This window comes from Asparagus officinalis, chromosome 8, assembly GCF_001876935.1.
Source record: "Asparagus officinalis chromosome 8, Aspof.V1, whole genome shotgun sequence".
NCBI lineage: Eukaryota > Viridiplantae > Streptophyta > Magnoliopsida > Asparagales > Asparagaceae > Asparagus > Asparagus officinalis.
Genome location: NC_033801.1, coordinates 28,747,938 through 28,759,505, shown reverse-complemented (window position 1 = coordinate 28,759,505; position 11,568 = coordinate 28,747,938). Strand labels below are relative to the sequence as shown.

Sequence of the window (11,568 nt, the reverse complement as noted above, 5' to 3'; positions counted from 1 at the left end):
TAGCTCTCCTCATATAGTATTCATGTAACCATTTCACCTATAATGCATCTATTTTCATACGCACATCCCATATAATTTCATGTTTTAAAACAATAACTTACAAAATGAACCTTTTATTACAAAAATTTCATGTTTTCAAAAATAAACCTTTTCTTACAAAAATATTTTAAAAGCTCAAATTTTAAAAAATATGTAAAATAAATTTTAACTCATTTTGAAGCCTTCGCTCTGATACAACTCAAATTCTGTCATGCTCTGAGACCTAAATGACACATGAGTAGACTGGCAGCACACCACTTGGACATTAATTAAATCTAAATGATATACTTAAGCCTCTAATTTGCATGCCTATCTTTTTTCTAAAACATGAATTTACGGAAAATATCATATAAAAATCTGATCTTGTGAGAAATTTATTTCTAAAACCAAGATAAAATCAACAAATATGTGTGTAACTATTGTTCCTGACTCAATTAACTCTCTACTCCGGAATATGCTAAACACCCGTAAAAGATAAGAAAATGCTAACAATAATAAAAACAAATCCTTCGGGGTGGATAATGGCAAGTACCACCATAGTGTAAGACCCAAATGATGGAAGTGTGAAAATGTGAATCGCCATACAAATAAAATCTAATGGATAAAAGGTCAAAAGGATATTCATTAGCGATTCAATAATTGAGATAATATCAAGGTTGAATAGGAATACAGAAAGATGTGCATGATTGAGCAAATAAGAACTGGCAACATCTCTTAACTCATGTTGGAACATTCCTACTAATCGTATCTCTCAAAAGGTACTTATATCGGTACTCCTAACTAGCTTGTGGTACTCTAAAATCCTAAAACACGAATGTACAAAAACATAAACACACTACATTACTCAACATGGGTAAATGCATAAATCACACAAGCATGTGCAAACAAATTGCAATTTCCTAACACACTTAAATTAAATTTATATTATCTGAGATTAAATAATAATATTGGTCAATTTAATGTGGACAATAAAATCACACCTCGGCAATGCAAAATGAAATTTCAATAATAAGCATATCAAACACCTAAATCAAATCTCACACATTATAAATCCAAATTATTATTTATTCTCCCCAATTTAAATCTAATATTTTACGAACAACTTGTTTTAAGGTGATTACAAATGACGTTGTTTAATCTCAGCTTCTCTATAGTACATGACTAATTATCAAGTATGAAATCAAACACAAAAGCATGGAGATTGCAAATCCTCACACTCACACTTTACAGATCATCACTCAATACTTAAATGTGTAATACACAAATTCTAAAAGTTTGGAAAATCATATTTTAACTATTCGATGATGTTATCTCGTCTCAATAAGTTATATCCACAATTCTATAGGCAACAAGTTTGCACCTATTGTATTCACCACTATTTTAGCTAAAAGCTTGCACGTTTTTTTTTTGGTAAATGAAAATACTTTTATTCATCTCCAAAATGAAGAAGATATGTACATCAAGAATCTCAAATATTGAGATATCAAAACCAAAAAAACTTGCATCTAAAGCTCAAGATATGTAGAGCTCTGTTAAACAACATATCCAAACTACCCAAAAGAGGGGAAAAAAAACTCCCTGTATTATACACTGTTGCCTGGAAGAATCAAAAACGGCTGCATCCATTTCCTACTTTCAGCATCTATATCACTGTTAATAATTTCAATCATCATATCCACTTTAATCAATTTAACTAGCTGATCAACTGTCCTTGATTTTTGATTGAATAGTCTTCCATTGCGCTCCATCCATATGCTATAGATTGTTGCTGTTAAAGCCAATCTTTTGACATTATGTTTGAATCTTCCTCCCCGCAAACTGAAACTATATCAGTTTAACAACTGATTCCAATCACAGCTTCTCCACTTGAAGCAAAGCCAGCCCATTATGTTATTCCAGACATCTTTAGAGAATTTGCAATCAAAAAATAAGTGATTCCTACTTTCAGTTTCAGCTCCTGAGCAAAGAAAACACTGATTTGTTTGAATTATCCTTCTCCTAATCAGTTTGTCTTGAGTTAGAAGCCTATCTTGGACAGCTAACCAAGAGATAACAGAATGTTTTGGATAATTAATACCTCCCCAGATAGTAGAGCACCATGGCACCTTGTTTTCAGCAGAGGACAGAGCATGATATAATGCTGATAATTTGATCTTTGAGTTACTGCAGCAAGTTCGAATTAGATTTTGTAAATTCTCCACACCATCACAGTGACCAATTGCTTTATTTCTGACTTTTAGGAGCTGTTTTCATACCCATGAATCTCCATTTTTCACATCCACTTGCACGTTGATCAAGACAAACGTTAATATTTAAACTCCTAATTTATGTTGGTTTGCAGGTGCAATCTTTAAGAGTATAGTTATTATCTACAGGGTTGAACCATTTTATCAAGAGTCAACATCATATATAGCCCATTTTGTTGCGGAGAAACCCATGTTCTTATTTAAAGCAACTCCAAAGTTTGGGTTCAAGACTCAAATTCATAGGAAAAATGTATTTTTAGACGTTTTAATTCAACCAGCTAATTATCAAAATGTAATTCAAAAACATCAAACAAAACGTTGAACACACTAAAAATATAATGAAAAAGGTGCTCACAGATTTTCATTATAATCGGAAGTCAAATGAAGAAGTTATGAGGTCAAATCATTCATAAAACAAAAGTAAAATAGTTGTGCATGTTTTTAGGGATCTAAATTATCTCACCAGACGTCTGAAATTCGTACTAGACGTCTGGCAAATTGAACCAGATATTTGAACATCAACAGATGGAAACTCAAAATCAAAAAACAAAAAACAGAGACATATGAAATTTCCATGCATATGTGTGAACTACGGACCACACATCTGAAAATCCTAACCAAATGTTTGAAACTAGGTTTCAACAGATTTTCCTAATTTTTGAACTAGGGTTTCTCGTATCTTTATTGCGACAAGCTTTAGGATACTTTTCTATGTTTTTTCAACATGATAAAACAAAACTAACATATATGGAATAAATATCATGATCATAGAATCAATTAAAACATGAATTTGTCATCTATGATTTTGTAAAAAATTGTCGAAACATCGTCAAAAATTGCCATATGCATGTAGAATAGAAATTAGCGCATACAACTACCAAAACCTAGCATATGAAATATGGATCACTATATTTCATTATATATTTATAACTTTAGGGTTGATATTCACATGCATACATATTTTTTACAGAAAATATCAATATAACTCAAGAATTTATCAAAGATGACATAAGGTACAACATGATAGATCAAAATACATTTAGTACAAAGAAATTAAATATATTTAGGAACCAAGGGTAAAAAGAATAAAAATGGTACTTACCTGAGGATTTGTATGCCGAGAAGATGACCTTAGAGCTGACGAACATAGACTTTCATCTTTTTCTCCTGCTCCTTTCTCATCCTCTCCTCTCTCTCCCGCCTCCTCTAAGTCCTCTCCCATGTAATTCTAACTCCACCCACCAACCCTCTCTCCTTCCTCCTTCTCCTCCTCCTCCTTCACCCCCTCCTCAGAATCTCCTTATTCTACTCCCACAAATGCATAAATCATAAGTGCAAGGGATTGAAGAAGACGCTAAAGTTTGGTGTCCAGATTCAGATTGAGGATTGTGTGAGGGAGAAGGAAAGGAGTGGAAGGAGATCGAAGATCTACCATGAAAATGTGGGCATAATGAGGTTATGCGTGCCGAGCTGACGAAGATGGCGTCAGTCAATGACCAGACTAGGCTGCTATTTCGAGTGATGTGCGAGTGCTTGCTATTAAAGTTGGAGGCTTGGTGGCCGAAGAAGGGTCGAAGCGGAATTGGAGGCTAGGGTTAGAGTTTTGGCACTTCAAGGTAGTTGGCTGCAATAAAGGTGTTTGATGAAATGTTGCACAAGAATGTTGTTGCTTGGAGCTATGCTATACTATTAAAGCTTGAATTCATCAAAAAAAGCAGCACAAATTACTATGATCTTTATTGTTTTATTTTGTTGGTCGTTCATAGGATATGAGAGAGATTGTTGAGAGGATTAGCCTTAGTTTAAAATTTTATTGTGCATATGTTATTTTATTGGCTTGGAAATTATATGTAGTTTGTACATAATGCGTTGGTAAAAGCCTACATACAAAAATATTTATTTAAAATAATTGATGTATAAATATTTAGTAGATCAATTGTTAAGGTTTATTTAATACACGTGAACTATAGCTAATTAACTGTTAATGTTTACATATTCTATGTTAAGTATAGTTGAGTAAGTGTTAACTTTTTTTCTTTTAAGTGTTAAGTTTAGTTGATTAACTGTTATGTTTAACCTAATACATATGAATTGTAGCTGATTAATTGTTAACGTTTAGCTGTTCCATGTTGAATATAATTGAGTGACTGTTAACTTTGTTCTTTTGAATGTTAAGTATAGTATATTAACTATTATATTTTACCCAATACATGTAAACTATAGTTGATTGATTATTAACGTTTACATGTTCCATGTTAAGTATAATTGAGAAATTGTTAACTTTTGAATTATGAGAACCGTATTGTACCAAAAGATAAGATCAAGATATTGCTGCCAATTACTACTAGAAGGAATGGGAGAAAAGAATAAGACTATATAATGTAAAATATCAAGTAATTGTTAATATATGTCTATTAAAATTCACGAAGTACTTATTAAGGATTACTTAACTCTTAAATTGTTAACATTTAACTTTGTTTGTTTAATTTTTTAGTTCTAATAAACTTAATAGATAATTGATATTGTTAACATAGATTAGATAATGTTATATCATTCTTGTTAATGTTTCAAAGTACTTACTTAGGTTCTAACATATATATTAAAGTTAGGTCATATCTGTTAATTAATCAAGTATCTATTAAGTTTATACTAAAACTTAACAACTAATCAAGTACCTATTAAGTTCTCATAATTTAGAAGTTGACAATTTCTCAATTGTACTTAACATGGAATAGGTAAACATTAACAGTCAATCAACTATAGTTTACATGCATTAAGTAAAATATAACGATTAATCTACTATACTTAACATTCAAAAGAACAAAGTTAACAGTTACTCAATTATACTTTACATGGAACAACTAAATGTTAATAGTTAATCAGCTACAATTCACATATAAAAGAAAAAAGTTAACACTTAATCAACTATACTTAACAGGGAACATGTAAACGTTAATAGTTATTTAGCTATAGTTCACGTGTATTAAGTAAAACTTAACAATTAATCTACTAAATATTTATACATCTACTATTTCAAATAAACATTTTTGTATGTAGGCTTTTGTTTCTTAATTACCAATACATTATATACAAACTACATATAATTTTAAAGCCAACAAAATGACCTATGTACAATAAAATTTTAAACAAAGACTAATCCTCTAAAAAATCTCTCTCGTATCTTATGAACGACCAACAAAATAAAACAATAAAAAACATAGTAATTTGAGCTGCTTCTTTTGATGAATTCAAGATTTAATAGTATAGCATAGATCCAAGCAACAACATTCATGTATGGCATTTCATCAAACACCTTTATTGCACCCAACTACCTTGAAGTGCCAAAACCTTAACTCTAGCCTCCAATTCCTTGTCGGCCCTTCTTCGGCCCCCAAACCTCCAACTAGCAAGCTGACACCAAAACCTCACTCGAAATAGTAACACAGTCTGGCTATTGAACGATGCCATCTTCCTCAGCTCGGCACGCAAAACCTCATTATCGGGGTTCCTCCCTTGTTGCCCGCTTTTTCACGGTAGATCTTCGATCTCGTTCTACTCCTTCCCTTCTCCCTCATCCAATACTCGGTTTAAATATGGACACTTAACTTTATCGCCTTCTTCAATCCCTTGCACCTAGGGTTTCTACACTTGCAGGAGTAGAATAAGGAGATTCTGAGGAGGGGGTGGAGGAGGAGGAGGAGGAATAAGAGAGGGTTGGTGGATGGGGTTAGAATTACTTGGGAGAGTACTGAGAGGAGGCAGGAGACAGAGGAGAGAATGAGGAAGGAGCAAGAGAAGAGGATGATGGAATGAGGGGATCATGAGGTCAATGGTGGTGGTGGGGGAGGAGTGATTGCAGTGGGAGGAGGAGGTGAGATTTTTTTTTTTTTTTGGTCAATGAAATAAATTTTATTCATTCACCAAATGTAAGCTTTTGAGAACATCAAGAACCTCCTTTGTGAGGTATCAAGAAATCAAAAACAAATCAGAAAAAAGATCATATATCTTTCTAAGCTATTAACAGAGACTAATCCATTCTTTGAGGTTATCCGCCAATGAGCTATTAAGGACAATGATCAGTATGTCCATCTTGATTTCCTTTATCAATTGGTCTTTGCTCCTGCACTGTTGTTTGAAGATTCTACAGTTGCGTTCACACCAAATTTTGTACAGGGTGGTAGTAAACGCCAGTCTTTTGATCTTCACTTTGTCACCTCTACCTCTAAGCTTGTTACAGTACCAGTCCAGAAGATTATGCCAATTGCAGGCTCTCCATTTGAATTGGAGCCACAACATCACCTGGTTCCAAATCTCACTTGAAAAAGGGCAATCAAAGAATAAGTGGTCTCTGTTCTCTTGACCGGAACATAAGGTGCACATATTTTCACTTACGATCCCTCTCTTCATCAATCTATCCCTTGTTTGCAACCTGTTTTGGACAGCAAGCCAACAAATAAAGGAATGTTTAGGATAGTTCAAACCTCCCCAAACAGTGTTGCTCCATGGCACTTTACTAGAATTATGAAACTTATTTTAGAACCTGAAGGTCATGTGTATAATTTTATTATGGATTTATTGGCATATTAATGCTCCCCTCCACATTGAATCAAAGCATTGTCTCTTATTTTCAACATCTGCTTCCAAGTCCAAGAATCCCCATTTCTTGCTTTTACTTGCCATATGCTGTCTCTCTTCAAATAATTACCATGAATCCATCTGATCCACAGCAGCTCTTTGTTGATGTGAACATACCACATGTTCCTAATGGCAGAGGCTCTGTTCCAATTTGCAGCAGAATATATACCCAGGCCTCCCTGATCTTTAGACAAACAAATTTTCTCCCAAGAAACAAGAGCAACTTTGAGAGACTGGTCATTTTTCCCCCACAGATAATTCCTGCATAACTCATCCACTTTTTGAAGTACTTTCATTGGTAGATAATAGCTAGCAGTCCAATAGATTTGAACCCCAAGGAGGTGAGATTGCTAGGGTTAAGGGCACTTAGATTTTTAGATGAGGATAGAGGAGGAAGAGGAGGAAGAAGACGTGAGCATTTTAATGGAGGAGGGATAATGGTGATTTTGGGGAGGGGTAAAGTTGGATTTTTGATAAAATACATATAAAATTGGGCTAAAGATGCGCTGGAGGGGCTCGAGCACAATTTTTTGAATAATTGAGGGCTTAAGCACATTGGTAAAAAGTAAGAGGGGATGGGTCGCATAGGCTTCTCAAATTTGGGGCATTGACACAATTTTTCCAAAGAACAAAATTTAAGAAAAGAAAAAATTCACAAAAATTTAAATCCAAGAAGAGAAAAATTCAAGAAAAGGAAAATCAAGACAAATCGAAAATGGAGGAAATCAAGTTGAGAAGATAGAAATCTAGAATAGAATCTACTAGTTTGTTTCATTTAAGATTTATAAACTATTCTCTATTTATCATATTTTGCTTTAGATTTTCTAAGTATAGTCAATCAAACCATTTAAGGAAAGCATAACTTATCAAATTATCATCCAAGAAAAATCAACATTCATGAAAAGAACAACAACTAAATATTAATTCTAAAATTCATACCTATCAAACCACTTAAGATAAGCATAGATTATCAAATTCTTCTTCTATGAATTAGTTCTCTAGTTGATTATCCTAAACATGATTAATTTAAGCACAAGAGAGTAACTCATAAATCTTAAAAGAAATTAAACTAGTTTCATACAGTTCTAGAATTCCTACAAGATTTAGCTACTCATTTTACAAAATAAGAATATAAAAGAACAAGAAAAGAAATCTAAAGTATAAGAAAATTAACTAACAAGAAAAGAAATCTAAACATTATTTGCTTTGTTTAATTAGGAATACCTTTTCAAGCTCCTTCTTTAAATTTCAAGTTCAAGGTTCATATTTATTTCACGCATCTATTAATTTTGTCATTTTTAATATTTTTTTAAGATGTAATATTTGTTTTATTTGGTAAGAAAATCATGAATATGAGTTGATAATCTAGGATTTTCTGGATATTATTTTCCACCATTCATTTTCTACTACTTAATGCATAAGAGAATGAAAGTGTAAGTTTTATAATTTAAGTATTTTTACCAAAATTTTTGTTTTTTTTATTTTCTAAACCAAATAGAGATATTTAATTTTTATAGATATCATGTTGACATATTCATTCACTAAATTGATATAGAATAAAATTGAAAAATACAATAATAATAACATATTCCCTAAATGTATATATAGCAACACCAATCTTTCTATAATAAAAACTATAGATATTTAGGTAGAGATGTAAAAAAGCAAAAATAAGGTAAATATGGTATTAACTTTTGTTCTTTTATTAAGTTAATTCATAATCTTTGCTTTTGTTTTGGTTTGATACTCTTTTTTTCTCTCTGGCTCCGTTAAAAGTATGCATTTTAATGTTTGCAGGGTTGAAAATAGTAAAAGATAGGGATTAAAAGAGTTTTTTAAGTGAGAAATCAAAACAAGTAGGTAAGACCGTGTTTAGCATGGGCTAAAATAAAACTTCTCCAAAGCTCTTAATCAATCTTAAGGGATTCATTGTAAGTATATTTCTAATCCATGAAGGATTTAACTACAAGTCAAACACTTTTTTTAACTCTCCGCATGGACTGCTAATGGTCTAATACCATGAAATATACCAAGCAACTTTGCCTTGCCCCTCACCAAATTGAGGCTTTTTCTCTCAAGAAAATATTTTTGTTCTTTAAGTTTGGTTGGGAAAAATTAAAAATGGGTGGAAACAATTTATGGAAATCACTTTTTTAGAAATGATTTTTTTTTATAATGTTTGGATGGCATGTGCTTTTAAAAATACGTGAATATATTGACCACTTTTCTAAGAACCCCATTTCCTAACAAATTTATTGCAAATTGGTTGGAAAATCAACTTTGGGTTTTCTATCCTAGAATTTGATTTTATTTTAACAACCAAACAGCCCCTAATACAGTTCAATTCTTTTTCGTATGCATTATGAACGTCCTATCTAACTAGTCCAATATAATATTAGAACATCAATCTTTATAAATTTCTCATTTGACCATAACTTTTTCGTTTGTTCTTTTTCTTTTTCCCTTTTCTTTAGGGAACTAATTCTCTTTTTTCCGTATCTTTTCCATGTTCAGATTTTGATATACACCTTCCCAAATTAGATCGTTGCAATTTGATAGTGCCTACTGCCACATCCACGATCAACAATCTCTTAAGATCCTTTCTAGAAGTTGCAGTCTCCAAAAAAATAAAAAATAAAAAATGAAATTAAAAAGAAAGCTTGTCATTCACAACCTGACCTTTCTAGCTAGGCCCATCATGGGAGAGTGATGATCTAATGATATATAGGATCTTTTTGTGTACGTTGGTCTATATACAGCTGCGTGCATGCATGTGAAGAGATATGATACACTGCAGTGCATGGGAACACACATCATCAGTAAAAATGTAGGGACCCCTATAACTGAAAGCGGGCACTTTTCATGCATGTACGAGACTTTCAGGCTCTTGGTTTGGTCTATTATGCAGTTTGGGTCCACGTCATCAGTTACCTCATTATTGGGGACTCAAATCTTGTTTCAGTGGTCTCCACAACATGAGAGCCAGCCATGGTTACATGTGTAAGCGTTGTGTGGAGAGAACCTAGTCCGCTTTTGGAGATTGAAACGTACGTGTTTATCTGTTGTTATGCTAATTCCATGTGTGATCTAGTCATTCTAGAGCGTCAAATGATGAGTAAAACGTAATCTTTTTTGATACTCCAAATATAATTCCACATTGGATAGACGTGAGGACGTAGATGAGTTTAAATTTTGAGTTATGGGGCTCTATATGTTTGGCTAATTATTTTTTATGGTGGATGGAACTGAGTAATGTGTTACACACGGAGAATCTTAAATTAGCTTATATCGCAAAACGGGCTCGCAAGATTGGAGCATGATGAAGGGTAATTAAAGCAGTTGGACAATTGAAAGTGTGAATTTAAGCGTTATGCATGATTAGGTACTACATGGCATGAGCTCAATGGAAGCCACCTCTAGAATTTGTAGAAGTTAACTCTAAAATTCACATCATCAAGTTGTTGAAGAATGATTCAAAGTTGACTTAGTCTTTAGTTGTTATTTTGTTAGTGGAGTAGTGGATCAAGGGGGAGTGTTGAAGAATGATTCAAAGTTGACTTAGTCTTTAGTTGTTATTTTGTTAGTGGAGTAGTGGCTAATAAATCTGAAATTAGTTTAAATTTTTATGGTGATTAAGTTGTTTTGTAAGCCTATATAAAGGCACTTTTAGTTGATGAATAATATAGAAAATATTATCTCCTCATCTACTCTCTAATTTCCAACATGGTATCAGAGCCAAATTGCAGCAAAATTGCGACGACGACGACGATTATGAGGAAATTGAGTTCAGTCCGATAATAAAGTTTGAGGAGGTGATGAAAGAGGCGGAGGCTCGAGGGGGGACGCTGCCTAATGATATGTTGGAGGCAGCCAAATCCGTGGGAATTCGGAGGTTGCTTTTTCTTAGATATCTAGATTTGCAGGGGTCAGTTTGGCCTCTTGGGATGTTGATGAGGTCGTGTTCCATGCTGCGGGATCGAATGCTGGCGGATCCCTCATTTCTTTTTAAAGTTGGCACTGAGATAGTTATAGACTCTTGCTGTGCAACATTTGCTGATGTCCATAAGAGGGGGATGGATTTCTGGGCAGAGTTTGAGCTGTATGCAGGTGATCTTTTGGTGGGAATTGTTGTGGACATTGCCTTGGTTGGTATGTTGGCACCTTATGAACGTATAGGAAAGCCTTCTGTGAAGTCAGGTTTCTTTGCTAACATGGCACAAGCAGTTGAAGAAGAAATTTTATTCTAAGAATCATGGTGAGATGTGCGCCATGGAGAGATTGAGACAAGTGCTTGTGGAGAGAAGTGCTCCTTTAAGAAATGTTGGTGATTATGTACGTCAACAAGATTGAGATGAGAAGTGCATCACAAAGTGAAGAGAAGTGCTTTACAAGATTATGGAGAGAAGTGCTCTATGAAGATTCAAAAGGAATGACAAGAAACTTTGAATCAAGGGGGAGTGTTGAAGAATGATTCAAAGTTGACTTAGTCTTTAGTTGTTATTTTGTTAGTGGAGTAGTGGATCAAGGGGGAGTGTTGAAGAATGATTCAAAGTTGACTTAGTCTTTAGTTGTTATTTTGTTAGTGGAGTAGTGGCTAATAAATCTAAAATTAGTTTAGATTTTTATGATGATTAAGTTGTTTTGTAAG

At 33.3% G+C, this 11,568-nt stretch overlaps 1 protein-coding gene across 1 annotated transcript; it reads left to right on the top strand.

Annotated features, from left to right (window-relative positions):
- On the top strand, window positions 9,909–11,167 carry LOC109821060 (protein RETICULATA-RELATED 1, chloroplastic-like). The gene is made up of 2 exons (XM_020387254.1): window positions 9,909–9,967; window positions 10,654–11,167. Exons 1-2 carry the CDS (start codon window positions 9,909–9,911, stop codon window positions 11,165–11,167), a joined length of 573 nt encoding a protein of 190 aa, XP_020242843.1.